At 39.4% G+C, this 27,221-nt stretch overlaps 1 protein-coding gene across 2 annotated transcripts in view; it reads left to right on the top strand.

Moving 5' to 3' along the window:
• Positions 1 to 27,221, top strand: part of FBH1 (F-box DNA helicase 1) — a 1,264,666-nt gene that overhangs the window by 346,022 nt on the left and 891,423 nt on the right. For both annotated transcript variants that reach the window (XM_044088820.1, XM_044088821.1), the window contains one exon: positions 19,822 to 19,952. In XM_044088820.1, the coding sequence (XP_043944755.1) occupies positions 19,822 to 19,952 (131 nt within the window). The remainder of the gene's footprint in view (positions 1 to 19,821; positions 19,953 to 27,221) is intronic.

The raw sequence follows: 27,221 nt of genomic DNA, 5'->3' as shown, positions 1-27,221 counted from the left end.
TTCTTAAACTGTTTTTTAATACTTTAGAGCTTTTCTCCCTGGGCCTTCGCTGAAAATGGGCTTCTACCCAGTCGGACTTTCCCTGTAATTGAATGTCAATAAATAAAATGTTACTTGTGTCTAAAGAGATCAGCAGTGGAAACATCCTGATGAAAGAACTTTGTCGTCTTTTTTTTTTTTTATTATTATGAAACTGATAACCATATTTCAAAATAGGCTTAAATTTGTCTGTTACCTTTAACTTCAAAACTAGTGTTGTCCAACAAATCAGTCTGATAGCCTCTTTCCAAAATAATCCCATAAGAGTAGAAACTTCATGTTCAAAAATGTTCTCATCACTTACCAGCCTTCTGAGTCTTGTAAATTGATCTGTAAATGCATTATTTTTCATATACAGTGGATACTGACTTCATCATCTTCATCAACCTCCTTTTTCCTGTTTTCTACATGGGGTCAGGATGTCATGTTAACTGCTGCCATCTATCTTGATTCAGTGCCACACTCCTAACATATTTGACACTCATGCCTGACCGTTGGGAGATATTCTGTCACACAATCCAGCCACCTCTTCACTGAATGCCCTCGTTTCCTCTTACCACCTTCTTATCTGTCCTAAATCTTCTTCACAAGATTGTCTTCTACTGTTCTGCACATGTGCTCAAACCACTATATTCTGTTTTCTTTGATCTTTTCTGCAGTTGGAGCAACAATGGCTTCTGCTCTTATGTCCTCATTTCTTCATTTGTCCCCTAGTGTGCCTACTATGACCCATTTCAGGCACTTAATTTCCATCACCTCTAGTTTCCTCATCTGCTCTGCCTTTACTGCCTAGATTTCTGTACTATACAGTAGTACTGGTCACACCACTGTTTTGTACATCTTACTTTTCAGTTTCTTTTGCATTCTCCTGTCATACACTATACCTGATTCTGTATGCCACTTGGGTGCAGACCCTTTGATCCTAGCTTTGATCTCTTCATTCAGACTTCCCTTTTCCTCAACCACTCTCCCAGATAATTGAAACCATTAACCTGTTCACTGTCCTCCCTTCTATCTCAGTTCTCAGCTTCTTGTTATTTCCTCAATTTGCTGCAATTACCCCTGTCTTATCTGTATTTTATTTCATCCCATGTGCCTTACTTTTTGCATTCCCTTCCCCTATCCCTTGCTGAAGGTATTGCTCAGAGTCTGCCTGTAATGACACATCGTCTGCATACAGCAGCTTTGTTGATATGTTCCTTCCAACCTGTTTGCTAATGTAATCCATCACCAGATCCTCAGAGCTGAACCCTGATGCACACCCACTCTGTGAGACTGAACACTGCTTGTACTTGAGTTATTGGATCTTTGTACATAGCTGCCACTAATTCTATCATTTTACTGGGACTTAGCATCACCTCAGGGCTGCCCAAATCAGCTTTCCTTGGGACCTTGCCATATCTTTTCTCCAAATCTAGGAATGACCAATTGGACTCTGTCCTCAACTCTAGCTTCATCTTGACTATATGTCTCACTACAAACATTGGGTCAGTTGTGCTGCATCCTTATCTGAGTCTGAACTGCCCATCTACCATCTTTATACTACTCTGTGTATCACTCACCCTCTCCAAAACTTTCATGCAATGCGACAGGAGTTTGATACCTCTGTACTGCACACAATTGTTGATGTCAACTTTGTTCTTGTACACTGGCACGAGTATGTTTATTTTCCAGTTATCGGGTATGCGTTTTTCTCTCCACACTGCTATGAATTCCTCAGGAGCCATTTCTCCCCTATCTCATCCAGCATCTTTATCATGTCTGCTGTGACCTCATTGAAGCCTGCTGCTTTCCCTGACTTCATTTTCCTTAGCGCTGTTCTTACTATGTCTAGGGTTCAGCTCCACTTCTTCTCTCATCATAGGCTGTGCCTGCATCAGTACAGCTTCTGTGGGGTTTTCTTCATTCAGAAGCTGATGGAAGTACTCCTTCCATCTGCCTTTGATGTCCTGTGGACTGGTGAGCAGATTGTTGCCAGCATCTCTTATCAAGGGTATCTGTCTTCTTTATCTGTCTTTGCCTTGCAACCTGATATAGTTTCTTTGTCCACCTACTGAGTCACTTTCTAGAAGCTGGTAGAGTGCCTCTGATGCCCTGACCTTTGCTATTGAAGCTCCTTTTTTCACCTCTTTGTTAGCCAACCAGTATTCCTTCTTAGCCTGGTCTGTCTTTTCTGTCTGCCACTTTTTCCTTAACTCTTCCTTTCTTTTGATGACTTCTTGGACTTCTGCATTCTACCACCAATTTTCCTTATATACCTTATTTCCATACCTGGTTTGGCCACATATCTGTTCTGTAGTCCTCACAATTGCTGTTTTGAGGCGTTCCCATTCCTCTTCAGCTCCACCTATTTCCTCCTTTTCTTAGGGTGCTAGAGGCCTGAGTAATTCATTGAACTGTTGTACTTTCTCTCCAGCCAACTTCCAGATCTTCAGCCTGGTCTGTGTTAGAGTCTTCTCTGACCACTGCCTGCAGCTGATCAGTAGTTTATGCTGTGGACCGACTGTTTCACTGGGGATAACTTCACAAACACTGATACTACCCCAGTGCCCTTTCCTTCTGAAATCCTAGAGAACTTCCTCAGAATCAAATAAAACATAATTTTTCATCAACTTTATAAAGGGAATGTGACATACAACTTAATCACAACTGTTAATCTAAAAAGATATATACAGTAACCACAAAATGAAATGTGTTTTGAGGAAGTTCTGTAGGATTTTAGAACAAAAGCACTCAATCTCTTATTAATATAGTTGCGCACTCACAGGTTGGCGTTTCTTTATTTTAATAGTTTTATTTTTACACCATTGGTTCTTTTTGGTTAACATATCAATCAAGAAAACATGAATAATCACAAACTTTTGTTCATTTAAAGAAAGAAAAACTTGTTCATAACAGTCAGTATCACCTAACATGGACACCATAGAATTAGTATAATCTTCGGTGTTTATCAGCAATTACCCCATTACTTTTGTCAGCTTTCGTAATTAATTCTTAATCTCCCAGATCAAACTCCTCTGTTTATACCTGTCCTTCAACACATATTGCCTGTGGGAGTTGCAACCAGTTCCTACTTCCCAGTTGGGGAAAGGTTATTATTCAAGGTTGTTTTGGGTGCCAAAGAAAGAAAATGCGTGGAAACTAGTTCTGGATCTTTCTTTCCTAAACCAGTTTGTGATAGTGCTCAAGTTCAGAATGCTATCACTTTACAACCTGTTACACATTCTTCCTCATTTGAGTTTCAAGATGAGTTTGAGTTTGAATCACATTATCATTTCTCTCTCTTGCCATTTGGACTATCTACTCCACAAAGAGTGTTCACAAAATGTGAAGCTCCAGATATAGCTAACTGTAAGGTTTAGGGCATCCTTATTTTTTCCATACTTTTTTAAACATGAAACATCTTAATTAAATTATCACGTATGCCATAGGCAGTCATACATTTACATAAGTGAAAACAAACCATATTGATATATTTTTAGGTGCAAACGTGGTACGTCATCATTGTACATCTATCCAGTCATTGTCAGTCAGACATTACATAGCTTATTCAAATCCTGCCTTCTTTTAAACCTTTTTTCTTTCTGCAAAACATTATTCTGCATGTATTGCTCTCGCAATTCCAATTTTTGTATGCAATCTGTTCCTACCCTTCTCTAGAGATCCCATTTCCAGTTGTTTTATCTCTCTTACTGTATTCACTACTTCTAGTGCAGTTAGTTTAGACGTTTATTCCCATTTTCTAACAATTGCTTTTTTGGCAGCCACCATAATTAGACTCAGAAAGGTCTTACAATGTCTAGGCAATTACAATTCGGTATTATAGCTAAAAAAATAATGCCCTTAGTTATACCAATTTGTTCACCCAGTATTTCTGATAGAGTAGTCTGCAGGTAATTTTTAAAATCTGCCAATTCATTACACTCCTGAGGATATAAAAATACCTATGTAAACACTTCCAAGCAAAGATCCTAAATCTTCTAGACTTTGTTGCACATTTGGGAGTCATATCTAAATCCTCCCCAATTGTTTCTTTGTGATTTGCTTATCCAGTCTCTCTTCCCAATCCTTTTTAACCTCCTCTGAGTCTTACAGTTATCATGCAGTATTTTATATGCTGTACTAATTACTCCTTGTTAAACAGCAGCTTCTTTCTAGATTCTACTAAAAACTCTTCCAGTGCTGGTCTTTAACTTAGGATCCCACTATTTCTTTCTCATTGCCTAAACTCTGATATCAATTTTTGAATGGGAAGGCCATCTCTATCCTGCAGTCCAAATAAATTGTTGCCCTCTTCCCATGCCATTACCTTTTCCTCTCTAATTATTTGCTCCTAATACTTTGGTTCCTTTGCCATTTTTCTCCAGTAAATTCCAGCCCCCTCTTGCTTATTGTCTGTATCCCTAATTGCAGTCATCCCTATCAGCAGAATCTCCTTTCTCTATTCCTGTATTGGCCTAGTTGTTGGAATACTTTCTGCAACTTTTGGAATATAATATTTTTATAGTTATTGTTATTCTCCTTAAGGAGCTGCATCCAAAATCCTAGTTTCTCATTATTTCTTGAACTCCCCCGTTTCATCGTCATCCCTTTCCACTTTGAATTATAGCTGTCTGCTTGTGCTGTGTATAGGAGCCTTAACCGTGCAGCTCCGAAGTACCCCTTCAAATCAGGTGATCACAAACCACATTGTGCTGTTGGAAGGATCAGCTTATCCCACTTGACTTTTGCTGTCTTCCCCTCCCAGACAAAATCCTTCAACCCTTTATTAGTTACTTTCCACAACTTCTCTGGTTGATAAAAACATGCCTGGCCTGCGTAAAAAGCTAAATGGGCAAAAAACATTTTGGCTGCTTGTATCTTGCTATCCATATCCATAAAACAGAGTTTACAGTTTCTCAGTTTTTATATTTTTTTTGTTTAGTCTCTTCCCACATATCCTTAGTTGTCATAACAGAATCCTTTTTAATCCATACTATTAAGTGCTTTATTTGATCATGTCCCCATAACTACTGGTATTGCTGAACCAATTTGTTTATAGCTATTGCCTTTGTTTTAGGTTTATTAATTTTGTATCCCAAAAAGACTTGAAATTGTCTCAAAATTTTTTACACTTTTCGTTTTATCTGGTATAAAATAGTGTAATCTGCAAATAAAGCCAGCTTTTCTTAATGACTATACCAATTATATCCTTGAATTTCTGGGTCCCTTATTTTCTTTGCCAATGGTTCTAAATTCAACAGAAATAACCAAGAGAAAAGAGGACACCTCTGCCTGGTTGATGTACTTAAACAGAACTTATCATAAAGGAACTTGCCCACTTTAATTTTCGCCCTCGATCCCTCATATAGCCTCCTAATCAACCTTATAATTTTATTAGGGAATGCAAATGCTTCCATTGCCCTACTCATAAAATCCCAGCTTACTCTGTTGAATACTTTTTCTGCATCAATATCCACCAGCAACAGTGGTGTTTTCTTACATTCTGTTTCCCTCTGGATCATCATTGTAGTTTTAATGTTGTCAGATGTTTGCCTTTCCTCTGCAAAACCACATTGATCCATGTTTTTGTCAGCTCACATCAAGAGACTCTCCTGTTCAATTCTCGGCTGGGGTGCCTTCTGTGCGGAGTCTGCATGCCTTCCCTGCAGTTGCATATGTTTCCTCCAGGTGCTGCGGTTTCCTCCCAAATTCCAAAGAGATGCAGTAGTTGGACTGGACACTCTAAATTGGCCATAGGTGCGAGTGTGTGTGCGTGATTGAGTGGTACTGATGAACTACCACAGCAAGGCTAGCCACCTGGCAGAGTAAACCTTGGCTGGAGATGATTGTCTGTGTTGAAGTGACACCCCAACCCCATGTGTAAAAAATGGGAAAAAGGGGTTGAGGATGAATAGATTTGCCATTCTTTTAGCCATTGTATATAATAAATAGGATGTGCTGGCGGGATAGATTGCTGTCCCAGAGACTTCCCATGCTTTGGAACAAGATTCCAATCTACATTAGGCAGAGATCCTCGCTAACACTCTTCAAGAGAAACCTTGACGAGTGAATGGGAAACAGAAAGTTTACCCCGGGGATCACTTTAGTGGCACTGCTGGACAGAGGCACAGGGAAATAATCTAAGGGGATGGCGAAAGCCAACACATTCTGGCTAGGCTTATAAATGCCTTCGGGCATATAGCCTTGTACCTACCTATGAACCTATAGATAAAAACACTTTATAATCATGTTTAGAATTGAAATAGGCCTATATGAAGCTGGATCTTTGCCATATTTAGGTGTTATAGCTACCACCACTTTCTTCCAGGATGTTAATACTTCTCATCCTTTTAAGATATTGTTAAACAAAGTCATCCAGATCTTTACCTGTTTTTTCCATCCTTGCAGCCAGACTTTTACAGGATTAGCATATATTCCTGGGGACATTCCTGTGGATTGGTTATATGTCACCATTTTTATCTCACCTCCTCCTATTGTAACTGTTAGTAATTGAGCCTCATCTACCTCTAACTTTGGTATAATTAATTCTTCCATAAACATTTCTGTTTGTACTTTTTTAATTCCATATTTCTCTGCTTTATACAGATTTTCATAAAATTTCTTTAATATTTCTAGCACCTGTACAGGATCTCTTGTTATCTTCCATGTTATAGGCTCCCTAAGCTTGGAGACATCCCTTTCTACTTTCTGTTGCCTTAGTCATTGTCCTAAAACATTTTGTGCTCAGGTGATTTTATCAAAAAAATAGTTGCTTAACAACAGTCTTTCTAAACTCATCCATATTATCATCAAGGTAATTCCTCATTTTCTGTTTAGCATTCTGCAATTGCTCCTCTTCATATTCTGTCAGATTTCCACATTGTGCAATACTTTAAACTTTGTCAGTCTTGCTAAATAATTATTGTTACTTCTTAACCATATTACTTTCTTTTATTTCCACCCTATTTTAAACTCCACTTTAATTTTATCTCACTCCCTAGCTCAGGGGTCTGCAACCTTCATTGTCAAAAGAGCCATTTTGGCCCCTCTCCCACCAAATAAAATTCATTGGGAGCCATAAAACCTATTTGACCCCTAAAATGAAGATAACACAGCCTATAAAGTTTTCTCTATAGTTATTATCCTAAATATAAAAGAACTAAGTTTATAAGAACAATATTTAAAATCTGTCCCTAGTTTTGGATTGCTTGAACGCTCAGTGTGTGTGTGTGTGTGTGTGTGTGTGTGTGTGTGTGTGTGTGTGTGTGTGTGTGTGTGTGTGTGTGTGTGTGTGTGTGTCACATTTCCCAACCATTTAGAAGTAGAACATGAAATCTGGACAAAACCATAAATAGTAGGGCACAAAGGCCCAAAATAGGTACACTTCTTAAATATTGCTCTTTCAAACTTAGAGAGTTGGTAGACTAACATATTTTGCATTAGCATGGATTTTCTGAAGGGTATGAAGTCTGAATCTCAAATGTCTGTCTATTTTTTCTGACTTCAGCCCTCAATGATTTGCCAGAAAACCACAATTGTATGAGAAACAGACCAAAAATATGAGGCCAAATCAGGACATTCTGTGAAAATATGCACTATTTATGGCTTTGTCCAGATTTCTTGTTCTAAGTGGTTGGGAGATGTGACACACACACACAACACACACCCACGTATACACTGAGAGCGCTCAAGCAATCTAAAAATAGGGACAGATTTTAAATATTGTTCTTATAAACTTAGTTCTTTTATATTTAGGTTAATAACTGTATAGAAAACTTTATATGCTGTATTATCTTCATTTTATGGGTCAGATAGGTTTTATGGCTCCCGATGAATTTTATTTTGTGGGAGAGGGGCCAAAATGGCTCTTTTGAGAGTGAAGGTTGTAGACCCCTGGTCTATACAAAGAGATTTGTACCTGATCAGGGCTTGATGCAATTTGTCCAAAGAATCCTTGTATGTATCAGAGTTCTCAGTCAAGTTATTAGAATTAATAGGTTTGCAAAATGCCGGCTGCAAATGAAGCCATTCATTTAAGTCCCTTTGCATTAGACACATTCCTGGTATCATTTTCTGTTTCATAACATGTTTCAGTACATAAAAGAGAAGGTGTATTAGTAAAGGACTGTGTATTCACACCGGACGCGTGCGCATTCGCTCCCAAACCGGGAACAGCTTCTTTTTGATGTAAATTTAACCTGCTATGATTTAAAACTTTCTGGTTACCAGGTAATGAAAAATTAGATAAAAGTGCCATAAAACTTTGGCTGAGCGGAGTAAGTAACTCAACTAGCTGCGTTAACTTGCCAGCTATTTTACGATATTCTCCCTGCTCACTTCCCCTACTTCCAGTTTAAACCAAATATTAAGGTGTATCCTGCTTATTTAAACATATTCCTTTAAGACAAGTCAGTTATCTATTGTAATTAATTGTTTAATGAGCTATATTAAGATATATAAAGGAAATGTGTGTAGGGACATTGTTTGCTTTATCTGAAGAAGTCTGGGTGACACTCGGATGAAAATGCTTGTGGTTTTAAGGATTTTGCATTAATAAAGAGTGGTTTGCATCTACAGGAGTTTCCTGCCTTCATTCTGTGCCTTATGGTTAAGTCCATAACATTTTTTTGGTACTTAGAATGTTTCATATTCCCCGGTTCTCCCCTAACATGGTGTCCAACGTCAAAGTGCAGAACAAACAAAAATCCCAGCTTGTCAAGAGTCAGGGTAAATGACAAGAGGGTAATGCTACCAAACCAAATAAAAGGGGTTTCTTTAAAAAAAAAAAAAAAGATATTTCCCTTGCTAAATAATGATTTTGCCAAGACTCTGGGCATCCTGTCCCTTCCTCCTGTCTTTCCTCCCCTTTCACCACCCCCAGGCTTCACCTCCGCCCAGCAGCCTGGCCACAGATGAACTCAGACAAGTGGCTGCTGAGAATAATTCAGTGAGGATACTCTTGGCAGTGAACATAAAATCCTCCATCCTTCAAAGAAATTCCCCTGCACCCTCCAGACCAGACGTGCCTTTTTTTCTCCAGTATTCCTTCGCAAGTTGTAGGCAGTGGTTATGGAACCAGTTCCTGCACCACAAAAAAGGAAAGTGATTTTACATCAGACTGTTTTGGTACCAAAACAGAAGCTGTCATTGAGACTAATGTTAGATTTGGTGTACTTAAATACCAGTGTCCATATTCAAAATACCTTTCTGAAAGTATCCTTATTCAAAATGCTAACCCTGCAGATGGTCCTACCCCTTCTTCCAGACCACTGTTTCATGGTGACTTTACATCTGAAGAATGCATATCATCACATGCCAATTGTTCTCAACTTAAGTCTGAACCTACATGTTCCCTGTGTCACACCTTATCAAAAAATTGTCTTTCTGGGGTATATGATTTTCTATCCCAGTCATCCAGAGCAGCCATTGTCAAAGCAGTTCTCCTCTCTCAACTTGAATATGGGCTCCTAATTGTTGCTGTAGCCTCCAAGAAGCATATTGTACATTATACTCTTTTTTGATTGTACATTGCACTGTGCTTGTTCGCTGTAATGTCAATCCAGTTTTTTTTCTATCTAATTAGTTTGAACTACTCTGTTATTCTTACAGTTTTGTATATTTTTGTTTGTGAAATTGTATTTTACCTGGGCTGCATGTGAATTTGGTCAGTATTGATCAGTGTACTACCCCAGTAAACAAATATAAATAAAATAAATCAAATAAATTATGGAGACAGAAAAAAGTATGGCCTTTCTAGCAGAAGACATAATCTTGGCTGTTCTGAACATTTTCAGTGATTTATTTCTTAAGGTTCTGCTTCCACAACACAAGAGAGTTTCTAAAATTCTAAATGTTATGGTGTTAGTGATTCTCATTATACTGCAGGTCATACTCCACATGAGAAAGGTTCAATGGTACTTAAGCAAAAAAAAAATGTTGGACCCAGTACTTAAACTTCCCTTGGAGGTCCAGGTACCAGTACTGGATTTTGGGAATTGAGAGTTACACTGATTGAGGGATCAGCTGACTCTGTCCAGATTTACCCTTCTCCCTTCAGATGCTAGTTTAATCAGTCCAGATGCAGTCCTCAGGTTTTGCATGTGGAACAGTATACAGGGGAGTTCAAGTGCAAGGCGAATGGGGTCCTTGGGACACTACAAAGCACATAAATGTCAAAGAAGTGTTAGCAGTGATTCAGACCTTAAAAGTTCTTCACTACCTATGGTATCCAGGCCCCATTTTTGCTCACAGCCAACGCCATAGTCATATGGTAACTGAAGAAACAAGGGGGTAGAAGGTCATATCCTTTTTGCCAGTTGTGAGTGACTGTCTGGGAGCTAGCCTTACAATGTTATCTGACACTTCAGGCCTCATACATCTCATCAGAGCAAAACATTGTGGTTGAGCAGATCCATGGTGGACTCTCATGAGTGGAAACTGAGGTCAGATGCCTGCCTGGATTTGGTCTAGATGCGTGGAACACTTTTGTTTACTACCTTTCAAAACATTAATTTGGAAAAAAATCTATTAGACATTCTTGCAGCCATGCTTGGAGGACTGGGGCTTTCTTGTTCCTTTGGATGGGGATTTTTCTTTGTGCATTTCTACCCTTTCCAAGGTACTTCTGAAGATTCAGAAAGAATTGCCAGAGATCATTGTGGTGAACCCCTTATGGCCTTGGCAAAGTTGGTTCTCCCTTTTAATTGAGTAGTTAATTGAGTAGGTGAAGGCAGTTTCCACAAGCTTCTTCACACTCTGGTTCTGCTCACACAATGCCAGGGATGACAGGTGCACCCCAACTTGCTGCAGACAGCCTGGATGATTCTGTCTTGATACCTTTTAGGTATTTGTTCCATGAGGATGTCCAGTAGGTACTGAAGGAGGCAAGAAAACCTGCAACTAGAAAATATTATGTTAACAGTGGAAGGCATTTTCTAGGTGGGGCCTAACTGATATCAGTGGGGTCATTATGGTGTCTGCCCCTCTTGTTTTGAAATTTTTGTCTGAGATCTCAGTGATGGTTTATCTTGTGCATCTATCACTGTGCATCTTGCTGGCACATCAACTTGTCAGTCCATGGATCCCCCTATTTCATCTGTTTTTTGTGGTCAGAACATTTATTAAATGAGTGTTGCACTTGAGACCCCCCCCTCAAAATTCCTCCTCCCTGGGATCTCAACTTTATTCTTGAAAATTTGACCTTATCCCCTTTTGAACCTGCTTTTCCATCTGATTTCAGGTTTGTCACTTGGAAAGCTGTTTTGCTTATTGCTCTGACATCTGCAAGGCAAGTCTCTGAAGTGGACAGTAGAAGTATTCTAGAGGCAGCAACGTTGTCCTCTGCTCTTACCCTTACAAAGCACTGCAAACTGTGCTCTTTTCCAAGTTCCTGGTTTCAGAATAGGCTTTGTGAGAACCATTCTCCAGGGTTCCTGGATCCTTATCTTTCTTCCTTCCAAATCGGACAAGCTTTGGGAATCTACCCATATTCCACTGAGGCAGTGTGAATGATGAACATAGTACAGTTGCATAAGTCCTACTTGTGACAGTAGATGTTTGAATTTTGCACTGCATCGGTGACAGCACCCACCTACCACCCTCTGCAGTTTGATGGTATTCAACCTTGATGTGTTGTTGGTTGGCTTTGGTTATTTGTGTGAGTGTTTTATGACTTTGAATTGGTTGGTTTCATGCAGTTCTTACTTCTGGCTATTCATGGTTCATCTCACTTAGCACTAAAAGCCTAAATAACTTACTTTCTGTGATACCTCTCAACCTCTTAGAGCAAAAAATCTGGACAAAGCCTAAAATGATGGGGGACAAATAGGGGCAGATTTTAAATATTGGTCTTACAAACTTAGAAAGTTGATAGAGTAATAGGTTTTGCATTAGCATGAATTGTCTGAAGGATGTGGAGTCTTAAACTCAAATGTTTGTCATTATGTAATGACTTCAATCCTCAGCTGTTTGCCAGAAAGGTACAGATTTTAGGAGGAACACATCAAAAATATGAGGGAAAAATCTAGACATTATGCGAAAATGTGTACAGTTGAGAGGTACTAAAACTGTGACACTTGTTAAACTTCTCCTGATGGGAGGGGCTTAGGGGATTGGCTGCCACAGCGAGACAGTGATGGGGATTTTGAGGTCCGGAAAGCTGCTGGCATGGTTGGTTGTACAGGCACAGAGCTAATTTGCCACTGAAGCAGTGTGAGATTCGAGCTTCTACTGTTACAGTTAAGGAGGACTTGTGCATCATATTTTGCTTGAGTACAGTGACTATGCATATTTTAAAGATATTTTATTTAAACGCCATACTTAAAAGATATGTTAAGTATATTTGTTAACAGGTTGTAATAATGCCTGACATAAGAAAAGGATATCATGTTGAAACAGTGTGGTGGGATAATGAGCATGGATCACTTTGTTGGGAGCATTTTGTGCACTGTGAATAAGGAGTCTTGCAACCATAGATGATATAAACAGCATTGACCATTGTCCTTGAGACACTGTTGTAGTGTTAGCTGTGCTTTTATTTCTGGAGTAAGCCATGGATATTTCTGAGCTGTTTGATATATGCATATTATGGAGAACAGGTTGTGTTGATCCAAAAATGGTAGATTCACTGTAAGACAAAAAAAAAATTCTCTCTGGATTCTTCTCAGTGGAGTCTGATCAATGCTTTCAACGTGTATAAGTTGATTCATCTCCATATTGCATGGGATGAGTCTACCTGAGACAAGTGTATTAGTTCTGGTTTAAGCACTTGGGCTTCAGGCCAGTTATTTTACATTAAGAAGGTTCGTAGTCTGTTCTCTTGTGGGAGGAGAGGCTGGACTCTGCCCTTCTGAGCTGGGAATTTCTGGTTAAAGGCTTATAGTGCCTGCATATTTGAACTGTTTCTTACTGAAATTGGTACACCTTGTTTGCTGTAGCATAGACTAGATCCAGGCCTGCTGAATCTAGCTTTGTTTGTATGCTTGTTGTTTGTTTGCTTGTTATTTCCCTGAAAAGCTAATTCCACATAAAATGCGGCTTTTCAGCGCTTCTGTGGATCCCTAGTGATATCTGCATTGCTTACTGTACTTATTTCCTTGTTTCACTTGAAAGAAAGTTACTGTTTGTCGTTTTTGCATTTAAGTTACCTGGCACTTGCTCACTAAAGCAATTATACAAGTCAGCACTAAAAAATTAAAAGCACTACACCCTTACAAACTCCCCTTGAGTACCTTGTTCCCCATTGGCCCTTTTTTCAATTATAAAGGAATTTCCAATACTATTCTAGCATGTCCAAAGGTCAATTGTCAATCTCCTCTCCGGTCCAGCTGGTGAATCTGGGAATCTTGAGGCAATGTTACAGCGGCCTCATGTACACAGACAACCCTCTCCTCCTCCCAACAAATTCCAACATATGTGAAAGATGCAACCATATAGCCAAACTGGAGGCTAAGCTCTCTCAATTTAGTACAGGCGTAACCAGTCAGGAGGAGAAGGAAACCACACTCACTGCAATTCCAGTCTCACATAGACCTACCACGACAGCAAACCAAACACATAAACACACAAAAACATACTCAGAGGCTCTAAATAAAAATCTGCCTAAGCAGCAGAAACCTCCAAAGCAGACACCCAAGCAACCACTACCCCCAAAACAAAACACGTGCAACACATAGCTCACAAAGCCAGTGTGCCGAACAGTCACAGCCCTTAAGGCTAAACAACACACCTGATAGACTTGTAATAGGCGACTCTATCATCAGGCACACTGACGTCCCGCTCACCAAGCTGAACAAGGAGAAGGTCACGGTGAGCTGCCTGTCGGGCGCTAGGATCCGCCACATAACACAAGTACTCAGGTCACTCCAAGGCAAGTACAAATATGACTCTGTCATTGTCCATGCTGGTGTGAATGACCTGAGACGTACCTCCCTGGACTACATGAAAAGAGACATAGAGGAGCTCTCTGAGCATGTAGCCCAGGCCGGTATGACCCTGACCTTGAGTAGCATCTTACCCTCACCAAGAATGATGCCACAATATGAAGGCAAGATGATCAATTTCAACAATTGGCTTAAGTATTGGTGTCATTCAAAGGGGATCCAATGTCTGTCAGCCTGGGATGACATGCTCGACAAGCCACGATGCTTCGCTAGGGACAGCTTGCACCTGTCACCCCTGGGCTTTTGGATATTGGCAAAGGCTCTTGCTTCCCCCATAGTGCCTTTTTTAGGCAAGGCTCAAAAGACAAACCCACCTCCATAGGTATCACAACGGATAAGAAACTAAGAGTAATGCTACTCAACGCCAGAAGTCTAAACCTCAAGATGCACTTTTCGAAACTCTCCTTAGCATTGAGAACATCGATATCTGTGCAGTAACAGAAACCTGGTTCAAGGCTCCCGAGAGCACTCCAGCACTACCAGGTTATACCTCATACCATGCTTTTCGGCCCCAAAACTTGGACCGAACCACAAAAGGAGGGGGAGTATCAATATTCGTCAAAGATACCCACACCCCCAGGTTGGTGGCACAGCACGAAGCATCAGAGATTATCCATGTGCAACTAACAGTGGGTAAAACTGCCTTCCAGTTTATAGCCTGCTATAGACCACCCTCCCAAACCCAGGAACCCCACTCGGCCTTCCTGAGAACACTGGAAAATATGAAGGTCTCTCCAAACACCATTATATTGGGCGACCTCAACTACCCAAACATAGACTGGGAGCAGTACTCTAGCTCCAACACCGTAGCCCAAAGGTTCCTAGAATTTATAAACTCAAATGCTATGGAACAACTTGTTACCACTCCCACAAGAGGGGAAAACATACTGGACCTGATCATCACCAACATGGGGACTCTGTGCTCCAGACCAGAAGTGTATCCCTCACTGGTAAGATCAGACCATAAACTAATCTCACTGGATATTCACATCCCGACCCCACCCCCTGCCCAGAAAACCACAGTGAAAAACTTCTCTAAAGCAAATTTCACACTCCTCAAAACCGAGGTGGAATCCTTCAAAGCCCCCGAGCCTGTGGAAAATATGGCCAGACCGCAGAATCCTTTATAAACGCATTCTATGAACACCTTCAGGAATGCATGGATCATGCAATCCCAAATAAAACCAAGACCCAATCCTCCAAAGGCAGACGTCCTGTCTGGTGGACCCCAGCCATAAACAAACTATACAATAGAAGGAGGAAGCTACTACATGATAGAGCAAAATCCCAAAAAGGGAAGGCATCTCTGATCAGTATTAGCAAAAAACTACGGGTACTCATAAAATCGTCTAAGGCTAGCTTCGAGAGAAAAATTGCACAGGACACTATGGATAATCACAAGGCTTTCTTTAGTTATGTTAGGAACCTGGGTGGGAATTCCCAGATATGCTCAGAATTAGTCCAAAATGACAAAAAAATACATAGAATCCACAGACATTGCCAACATCCTAGCTGACAGGTTCAGCACAAACTCCCCCCCCCACCAAAAGGGCAATATCTATCCCAGCAGAGTGCTGCCCCCCTGACCTCTCAGATGCTCAGGTAAGAGCCGCCCTCTCCAAAGCAAAAAACACAGCATCAATGGGACCAGACGGTGTCCCGAGCTGCGTCCTACATGAACTCCAAGAAGAGCTAAACCCAAACATAAAACTACTGTTCAATCTCAGCCTTACTACAGGATATGTACCCAAATAGTGGCGCACAGCAACAGTGGTCCCTCTCCACAAAGGTGGTGCCTCAACGGATCCTGGAAACTATCGTCCCATAAGCCTGACTAGCTTGGTCTGCAAAGCTGTGGAAAGGATCATCATGGACCTCATAAATAAAGATATTGGGGACCTACAGACACTGGATCCTACCCAGTTCGGCTTTGTTAAGGGCAGATCCTGCCTCTTAAACCTGGTCAATTTCTTTGAAACAGTCACCAAGGCCATTGACGAGGGGAAGGTGGTCCACACAGCCTACCTGGACCTCGCAAAAGCCTTCGATACAATACCCCACTCGGGCATTATAGATAAGCTCACCAGCTTAAATATAAACTCCTATGTCACTAGATGGGTTGCAAAATGGCTCAAGGACAGAACCCACATGGTTAGAATTGCTGGAGCCATGTCAGACTCTAAACCAGTTACAAGTGGTGTCCCTGGGACCTCTCTTGTTCGGTATATATTTCTCAGAGGTACAGGCCAACACGGAAGGACTGTGGCTGACCAAGTTTGCAGATGACTGCAAACTGGGCGCCATAATTGACTCTCCAGCCGACACAAGCATCCTCCAAAAGGGCCTCATAGAAACAGACAACTGGTGCCAGAGCCATGGCCTCAAGCTAAACGCCAAAAAGTGTATAGTCATCCCCTTTGGAAAAAACAAAGTGCCCACAAATTACCACATAGGTGGTAATCCATTAAGTACAGAAGAAGTAATTAGGGACCTGGGGACCCAAGTTGATAGCAATCTCTCATTTGACAACCACGTGGCCAAAGTGGTTAGAAAAACATTTTATATAGCCCACCTAATCATGAAGGGATTCACATCTAGATCAGGGGAGGTCATCGTGCCTCTTTACTCATCCCTCATCAGGCCCATAGTTGAGTACAATGCCCCTGTTGGGATGTACCTTACCAGACACCTGCAGCAACTGGAAAGACCCCAAAAGTACCTCACCAAGAGGATCAAAGGGCTCAAACAGATGCCATATGCTGCCTGGTTAAAGAAACTCCAGCTCTACTCAGTGGCATATTGCTCAGAGGCAATCTGTGCCCGACGTATAAAGCCATGTCCAACCCGGAATTAATGGACATGCTGCACCTCAGAAAATCTAAATCCCATCGAGCTACGCGCTCGAGAGACTTGAACCTCAGCACTGAAATAAATAGGACATGCTGGAGGGACAGATTCATAACCCAGAGGCTCCCTTCACTCTGGAATAAAATCCCAGTCCAGGTTAGAGGAATCTTGAAGAGTGGATGGGAGATCGTAGGTTTACCCCGGGTATCACTTCTGTGTCACTGTTAGACAGAGGCACAGTATACTAACCTCGAAAAAGGGCATAGCAAAATTAATTTAAAATGGGTGGCGAAAGTCAAACACACTCTGGCTAGGCTTATAAATGCACTAGGGTAGATAGCCTAGTATGAACCTATGAACCTCTGAACATATTGTGGTAGCTGTGTTAGTTTTAAATCAACAGTTTGAGAGGCTACAGTACTTATCACTAATACTGTTAGCTTGTACAAAGACAGTTTTTGCAACATTGTGAACTTTTTGTTAAAAATAGGTCAAGGGGAACCATTACTACTCCCCAGATTTGGTTTGGTTGGTCATTTCACTAATTTTCTAGCCTCATTATGTTAGCCTGTGTAGCAGTGACATTCTTGGTCAGATTGTATTCAGACATATACTTGACCAATATGTTTGTGTTATTCTTAGGCCTCATAGGGTAGCAGTTTGTCCCAAAAAGCAAAGGTTGGTGGCTGGTAGCATATTGATGATGCTGACATGTAGGATGATGATGTGTTTGCCTAACAGGAGATGATTCCTTTTTAAGACGTTTCATTAGCAAGGTTTGTAAAATTTCCTGTCTCTCAGGTATATTGTCTGTAAACTTGGAGATGTCCTCTGGGATTGCATCCTTTAACCAAGACTTACTGATTTGCTGTCGATATTGTTGATATTCAGAAGTTCTATTTTTAGTCCTTTCGGGTAAGTGTTCTTGATTACATGTGCTATTGGGGGGCAGCCAGGGTAAGGATGGATGTTACCTTCTCTTAGAAATGTTGTGTGTGATGCAATTCATTTTTGTGAGAAGCCATTTGATAGTAATGTCAGTTGTTAGAGTCTCTCCCTCATTTTTCAGGATGAACTTGAAGTGGTGTATGATTGTGTTGTTAAACAACTCCATCTTAATGTTGTCACCTCTGTTGGGTTGCCACTCCAAGACTGTAGTCTGCACCTTCTCCCAGTTGGATGAATGTTCTGTAATGCAAGCTGTTGGCATGGGTCCTTTTTCCCTATTGTCTTCATCTTCAGAAGAAATTTCCCTTTCATTTCTTTGAACTGCTCATTGCAATGTGCTGCAAGTTCCTCCATTGTGAGCTCATCGTCATGTCATGTAGAAGTTCCTCCACATCCGCCTCATCCACCTCCCCTATGTCCAGGTGCTCTGCTGTGGAAACAGTCTTGCAGCAGTTCAGCTGCTTCATCCACAATTTCTCCCTGGGAAAAGGAAGGAACCAGTTTCCTCCAGGCTGCACAAAGCTTTCTGCGACACTCTATCCCAGGCACTTTTGATGAATGAAAGGGCATGAAGAATGTTGAATGCAATCTTCCAGAATTCCTTCACTGTTTTATCTGAAGAATGAGTAACATCGAAGAGTCTTGAGAAGAGTGCTTTTGTGTAGAGCTTCTTGAAGCAGGCACTGACTTGTTGATCTATAGGTTGAATGAGAGACGTGGTGTGGGGGGCTTGCTTCCCACATAGGTGGTACAAGGGGCTTGTTTCCCTGCAAAGGCTCTTACTTAGCTGAAGTTTAAGTGAGGTGTCTGTTGATCTACCGAAATTGAGGAGTGCTTTTTCAATTGATTATGCATTAATTATAATATAGGGGTGGCATCAGAGATGAATGTATTATTCCCTCCTTCTGTTATTCTTTCATGGTACATTATAGCTGCTAGATCTAAAAAATAATAACTTCTGTAAGTAAAGTTTTTAATTCTTTAATGTTGTCACTTTACATTGTTTTCTTCTAGGTGTACATTCCTTTGCTTAGGTGAGGGTGGAGAACTGGGAATCCTGCAGCTATGTTTGTCCCTTAATATTAACGTAGCAGTGTTTGTCCCTTAATATTAACGTAGCAGTAACTGTGCACATCCAAAGTGTGAGGCTACACAGGAATAGTGCACTCAAATAGGTAGTAATTTAGAATGCTGGATCATGCTACTAACTCAACTTAAAAACTTTATGAAAGTGGTGTACCTACTGCTAATTGACTCACCTCTTGGCAATTTGTGTACTTTTCATTAAATTATGCAGTCATGCAGTAATAAGGATAAATTAATAATGTGTATAGTTTATTTACTTAGAATATAACAGTTTACACTTTAGCACACATTTAATAAATCAGCACATTTTTTTACAGGCAGACTGGTGCCTCCTTTAAGAAGTAGGTAGAGGTTAAGATGGGAGTTTTAATCCATTTTACAAACAATATCCTGCAAAATACAGTTTGGCATTTTAAGAATATTGCTGATCCATGATATGCTCACATGTAGAAGCATTACTGTAAATGCTACATGCATGCCAACTGTAGCTACGTGACATGCTACCTAGTGCATAGGGTCTTTTTGATGATTGGTTGATGCAGTGAGTGCTGACATATCTTCTTTTCTGTGCTTTAAAATGTTTGATGTTTAGACTTTTCAGTTTTTTTACCCAACAACCTGTTTTTATTCAGCTGCTTCATATAATGTCTGTTAACCACAAGTACAAGTCCACAAGAATAACTTTGGAACAGTGATCTTAAGTGATTGTCTTAAGACAGTACAGTACAGATGGAAATTGAGTGAATGAATTGAACTATCATCTTTAGGATGAAGCTTCTAGACTTCACTATTTTGGCTTGTAGAGACCTTTACATGTCCAGTTAACTGATTTTCACTTGGTATTGTCAGCAGAATTTTCTTGAATGCTACTACTTTTGTCATACAGGAAGAGCTGTGTGTTAATAATGTATATGTTTTGTTCTATGTTTAAAAGTTTAAGATGTGCACCTGACCTGTTTTTGTTCCATTTCATTGTTAGTTTGTTCCATGGAAGAAGATGTATTACCGGTACATGAAAATGGAGGAAGAAGCAGAGCTTGAAGTTGAACAGATTCTGTTAGAGAGTAGTATTACTGTGGATGAAGACCTATGTGTTGTGAATCTTGTAAAGTAAGCGCTCATTTTAAGCCAGTGTTACTGTATCTGGTGCCTGTTGCCTGTTGCAAAAACATTTTGTGACCTGCGTATTTCTATATCTGTGTAGCTATTTGTTGTCGGATTGAAATCTGTGAGGGCTGCATGTGTTGCATTGTGCCTTTCTATATTGCTTTTTGTTGCAGAGAAAGGCTTGTGCCTACTCCTTTACGTTTGCGGGCAGCGCAGTGGTTAGTGTTATCACCTCACAGCAAGAGGTTCTCCGGTTAGATTCTTGGCTGGGGTACCTTCTGTGTGGAGTCTGCATGTCTTCCCTGCATTTGCGTGGGTTTCCTCCAGGTACTCCGGTTTCCTCCCACATTCCAAAGATGTGCATCTGGAGTGTTTCTCCCCAGGCCTCCACTGAATATAGGCCCTGTCCTAGTTGGACTTTCCCAGTCAACAATGTTCAGTAAATAAAAAAAAATAAAATATATGCCTTTTTAATTTAAAACCCATTACATCAGCTCCAGATAATCTGCATCCAGAGCTTGCCTAATTTGGTTTGACATTATCTGTGCAGTATCTTGGTAAGAGAAGTTTTTATTTGAATTTATATTTTATGTTTTACCACTGTTGTTCACTGTTTGTAGGAAGGAAGGTGTACCTTGCAGACAAGAAAGTTTACTTTGATTTATATTTTGCTGTTTTGCCTTTAATGTTGTTAGAAAGGGATATGTTTTAGACAGGCAAATTGTTGCCATCCCAAGGTGCTTAGTCAACTGTAAATTCACACAGACTGCAGAGAGGACAATTCACAGCTTATTTAAACAATCCTGTCTTAGTTTGTGATTTATCAATTTTTACTTTATAAAAAGAGGTGCGGCTGCAGCGATAGTGAGCAGAAGTTACTGCATCCATTTGCTCGACATGCCAAGGAATTCCAGCTTTTGTGTGACTTTCACAGCTTATGAGGTCAGAGCAGCAACTTTGCTGTACTTAATTTAATATTTAGTTGTATATTGTTTGTATGATTTTTTTTCATGGAAATTGTTTTAAATTCTTTTTGAATTCTCTGGGAACTGATTTTGATTATTCCTTTCTTTTAGAATTCTTCATTCATTTGCAGCTGAGTATGGATTCCTTAAATGAGTATGCCCTTAATGATTTCCTAAAGCATAACTATTTTACGCACTATAACAAATGCTATGTATATTTAAAGATAAAGCTTGATAACACTAGTGATCTGTGTTCCTCATGACAAAAGCTGGATAATTTACTTAACATTATTAGTAGCATATCTAGACTTGCTGATGACGATTGCACTTTTGCATTTGGCATGACTTGGAGAACTGTTGTCACACATTGACTGGACTGGTGAGATAAATAATGTTAGGCAAAGAGCAAGTAGAACATATTTAGGAAAGGAAGCACCTGCTGTCGGTAAATATCAATCAACCCCTATGAAACAAGATAATACCACTGACAGCTTTGGAATTATGGATTCAATTATTCAGAGTTAGAGTTCTGAGGATTCAGAGTATATAGAAGGAAATAAAAAAGGAAGAAGTTCACAACAAATAATAAAAAGAAACTGACAATGTCTGTTAAGCAAAGAAAATGCATACTAAAAAGGACACTGCTTAGTTATGTAACACACAGATTACAGGGAATAACATTTTCCTATTAGAAAACCTTCAGTCTACAGAAAAAGGCATCATTTTTCCAAAAGAAAAGGTAGAAAAAAAGAGGCGAATGGCAGGTGAAAAGGAAGAAATCAAAATTGAATGTAGAAGGATTGAAGAACATTACTGTAAGAAGAAAAGAGGAGAAAGACAAACGTTGACAGCATGGCTCAAGGTGTGGATGTACAAAGCCAGCTGGATGAGAATTGTATGCTTGCAGGTGTAATACACAATGAAAATACTGGGATTAATAAGACTAATGGTGATGGAGATCATTCCTTGTAACAATTGATAGAGCAGATATTACTGAATTAGAAGTTGAAGATTCTTCAGATCTGATCAGAAAAGATATTCTTGTTATTGGAGATTCAGTTATTTGAAGAACTGATGCTTACATTTTCAGAGAAGATAATGAACATCAAATAGTGTTATGCTTGCCAGAAGCGAACGTAGAGGATATGAAACAGGCCTTAGAACACCTTAATATAAGGAAGTAAGGATCTGTTTTTATTCATGTTTGTACAAATGATCTCATCCACAAGGACTTGTCTGACTGTTAGGGAACTTGTGGCCCTTTTAGATAGTATAGCTTGTACAGGTGTTAGGGTGTGTTTTTCATAAATCATATATTTTGGGGGTAAATACCTACATGAAAAAAATGTCCTGTTTTGAAAAATGTGTAGAGCATCCAAGCCTAATTTGGGACACACTTGTGTTCAGGCAGGATGGTGTGCACTTGTCAAGATCAGGAAGGAGAATTTTTGCAGCAATTATTATAGCAATAACCATTGACTGGGTGTGGTATATTAAAGATTTACTCACAGCTAGTGTGGCTTAATCACTAGGGCGAAGCCGATGTGATTAAACAAAGGTAACCGTGGGTGAATCTTCAATATTTCACACCCAGGAGTCGGATATTGCTATTATACAATGACATTATTTAAAAAAAAATGCTTGCTTTTCTTAAGTAATGTGTTTGTATAATGGCGCTGTGGTGTTTTTCCACTTTTTTTCGGTAACCTGGAGCTTTCTTGATGTACTGCATATGGGACTTAAATTCCCATACTTGCATAGTACATTAGTGCTTTGGAAAGGAAGCAATGGAGAAAGGAAGATCTCTGTTGCCTTTTTTTTTTCATAAAAAATAAACTTTGAAATCTGGACAGTTTAGTGGTACGAGAGGGAATGGACAGAAATACAAGGATTATCAGGCAGGTTTCTTGATAAGCTGCGGTGGTGCAGCGGTAGCGTTGTCGCCTCACAACAAGAGGTTCTCCTGTTCAATTCTCGGCTGGAGCACCTTCTGTGTGGAGTCTGCATGTCCTCCCCATGGTCGAGTGGCGTTCAGAAGACATGCGTGAATGGGTGTGCCTTCGTTGAAGGTTGGGTGTCGGGCTAGCACCTCGGCACCATAAAAATCGACTGCCAATCATTAGCAGACCGGAGTTCCGCTGTGGCGACCCCTAACTAGGAAAAGCCGAAAGAAAAACAACATCAGGTAGGTTTCTTTAGTTTTGCATAACATACTTGATTTTCCTTGTATTTTCTGTGTCCTGTCTCTCTCATACTTCTGTACTGTCAGGATTTCAAAGTTTGTTTATTTTTTTTTAGCTACTGTCATTGTATAATTTGCAGTATTTGACAAACACAAGGCAGGATTTTTGCTATGTCCAAAGTTTAACACTTCACAGATGGCAACATTTGATGCATCTTTGATTGTTGTTAATGCTAAGAGCATTAATAATAATAAAGTTTTATTGTACTGGAAAATTTGCTATGTTTCTAGAAGATTGATGTTATTGTGTGTGAAATGTGTTTAAAGAACAATGACTGGAAACCAGTTTTGTCAGGGTGTAAATGTTTTTACTGTAACAGACAATGTAACAAAAAATCAGGTGGAGGTGTTGTGATAGGGATTAAAGATAGCTAGCTATGAGACCTGTGATTGCAACATGTTCAGTGATAACACCAACACTGTAGACTGTGTAACTGTGACAGTAAAGACAACCCTGGAACATATAACAATTGTTGGAGTGTATAAACTACCAAAGTCCAGTGCAGATGACCTAGAAGAATTCATACAGTTCTTGCATGACACGCAGGAAGGAAGTGTAATAGTGGCTGGAGACTTAAATTTGAAGGAGCAAAGGATAACAAACCATAGTGAAGCAGAGTCACATAAAAACACAAGTCTAAATATAAAAAAGTAACTTTGCAGTGCTAAAATGACTTTATTAACCACAAAGCTTTCGGATGTAAAATCCTTCCTCAGTGTGATAAAACAACTAATAAAGCACTTCATTAAATTTAATATTAACAAGATCACAAGACACAGCCTGACAAATCACAACACATCACTCATTATTGAATTAAAATTTTTGAAGGAATGTAAATACAATATATTTATATATACACACTTATACATATGTATATGTCTGTATTGAAAATATAAAAAACAAAAAATTGATTTCAGACAACTGTTTATATTTAAGTACTAGATTAATGCTGATTATTTGTTTATTCCGGGCGGATGATCTGCTTGCATACGCATTATCCACTCATACTCCTTTAGCTGTAACTTACTGTTAACATCAGCACCACTGAAATTCTTTTGGGGTACCTCAATCACTGTAAAAGTAAAATCGTGGTGAGCATCATTCTCAATTAAGTGTTTTGCTACTGTGTTTGTCATTATACCTGTACGTATTTCAGATTTGTGTTCAACAATTCTTTCTTTAAGCTTTCTGGATGATTTTCCTACGTAAAAACTTGTACAGCTCTTACATTTTGTTAAATAAATAATAGAAGAGCTATTGCATGTCGCCATAAATCTAAATGTATACATTTTTCCAGTTGTAGGATATTTAAAGACATTATTACTACATATAACATTACAACAGTAGCAGTTAAAACATGGAAAAGTCCCAGACTTATTGTATGGTTGAAGTCTTTTACCAAGAGCTATATCTTTATAGCACAAACGGCTTTAAAGGCTCTGACAATTCCTATATGCAAAAGAAGGCTTCTCCTCTATAAAACATTTAAAGCATTCCAGTTGTTTACAATTAATTCCTTCACAGTGTCTGTATATCTACTGTAAGTTGTTAAATAATGTAACACACGATTACATCCATTGTTGTTATGCTCACCAGGTATAGTATGGTCAACAAATAAGGTTTGGCTTTATCCTCTCTCTCCTTTAATACATCATTTCTGATGCTCTCTCAGAATTGCAAATTATAGCCCCTTTCTTTAAACTCATTCGTCATTTCGGTCATTTGATCAAAACATTTAGCACTGTCAGTATTTAAACTTTTGCGCATAAATATTGGCTTTTTACAACTTCTTTAAATGTGTTTAGCGTGCATGCTTTTCCTATGTAGATATTTATTTGCCTATACAGCCTTCTTATAAATACTGGTATTAATTTCAGCACCATTATATTCTAATGGCATCTAGAAAATGTATCTCTGTCTTAGAGGAATTCATCTTAAATTCCAAAACTTCAGTTGTCTGATTTAAAATTTCAACAAATTCAACAAGTTTATCTTGCTGTCCCTGCCATATTAAAAACATCACAAAGCGCTGATAAAAAGTAATTACCAGCCCATTATAAACATACATTTTCTCCCATTTACTAAGTGTGAGATTGACATATGCGTTGGTGATGGGAGTAGCTATCGCCCCACCTGCAACTTGATGGTAAAGTTGTTCATAAAATAAAAATATTATTTTCAAGAACTAACTCAACTAACTCACACAATGTCTCAGTGTCTCTCCCCTTATATTGACTGTGTTCACAAACAGTTCTCTAATTACCTGAATTCCATAGTGATTAGGGATAACAGTAAACAGGGATTTGATGTCTAAAGTAACAAATGTAATGTCACAGTGCTGATGTGTATAATGCCAATCAAACAACTTAATCAAAAAAATCACCATTGTACTTAATAAAGCTACTAACATAGACCAAAAACCTACTTAAAAATGTTTTAAAAGTAAGCTGAAATTTGTTTGGTTGCCTAAACTCTACCTGAAACTATCTGTCTCATCGGAGGGTTGGAAAAGAACTTATGAACCTTCGGTAATCCCTATAGTACTGGAATCACAGGACACGACACTGTTAAATAATTAAAAACAACAATGGAAATCTCATTCATTACTTGCAAATCATAAATAGATATATTAATATTCTTAATGCATCTAGAAACATCAATGTTAGTTATTTTTTAAAGGCACTGCCATCAGATAGAAGTTCACAATAGAATGAATATAATCATCATGCTTCATTAAAACAATGGCACTGCCTTTATCGGCCTCTTTAATTACTATATCATTGTTCTCTTGTAACTTCAACAATACATCATGTTCACACTTTGATAAGTTGTACAGCTTCCTAAAGTTAGTTTGATCATACAACCTACGGATTTGCTGCTCACGCACATCATTAAAAAATAGTAACAACTGGGTTACTGAGAGGTACGACTACACTAGACCTTTTATATACTTGAGAGCTAGAAGAAGATGAATTATTAAACATTAGTTTGTAGTTAAGCTCTTTCGGCAAGGATAATCCAAGCCTTCCTCAGAACAATTCAAGCAGTCATATGACCACCCTTTAAGTAATTAATTTAAAGAGCCATGCAAAATCTAAAACATTTACTAAAAATATATTGTATATAAAATTCATCTTATCAAATCTTCTCAATTTCAGTACACTAGAGATGGAAACTACTTAATTTAGTCCTGGAATGGAGAAAAAGTGCTTTGGTACCGACTTTTAAGAATACGGGTGATGTGCAGAGCTGTAGTAACTACAGAAGGATTAAATTGATCAGTCACAGCATGAAGTTATGGGAAAGAGTAGTGGAAGCTAGGTTAAGAAGGGACGTGATGATTAGTGATCAGCAGTATGGTTTCATGCAGGGAAAGAGCACTACAGATGCAATGTTTACTCTGAGAGTGTTGATGGAGAAGTACAGAGAAAGTCAGAAGGAATTGCATTGTGTTTTTGTAGACTTGGAGAAAGCATGTGACAGGGTGCTTAGAGAGCAGTTGTGGTATTGTATGAGGAAGTCAGGAGTGTCATTGAAGTATGTAAGAGTGGTACAGGATCTGTACGAGGGTAGTGCGACAGCGGTGAGGTCTGCGGTGGGAGTGACGGATGCGTTTAAGGTGGAGGTGGGATTACATTAAGGATCAGCTCTGAGCCCTTTCTTATTTGCAGTGATGATGGACAGGTTGATAGACGAGATCAGGCAGGAGGCCCCATGGACTATGATGTTTGCAGATGACATTGTGATCTGTAGTGAGAGTAGGGAACAGGTGGAGGAGACCCTGGAGAGATGGAGATATGCTCTAGAGAAAAGAGGAATGAAGGTCAGCAGGACTAAGACAGAATATATGTGTGTGAATGAGAGGGAGGATAGAGGAATAGTGAGGATGCAAGGAGTAGAGGTGTTGAAGGTGGATGAGTTTAAATACTTGGGATCAGTAGTTCAGAGTAATGATGATTGTGGATGAGAGGTGAAGAAGAGAGTACAGGCGGGATGGAGTGGGTGGAGAAGAGTGTCAGGGGTGATTTGTGACAGACTAGTACCAGTAAGAGTGAAAGGGAAGG

This window comes from Protopterus annectens, chromosome 11.part0 (assembly GCF_019279795.1).
Source record: "Protopterus annectens isolate FY-2018-M chromosome 11.part0, PAN1.0, whole genome shotgun sequence".
NCBI lineage: Eukaryota > Metazoa > Chordata > Ceratodontiformes > Protopteridae > Protopterus > Protopterus annectens.
This window is presented reverse-complemented; position numbering and strand designations above follow the sequence as displayed.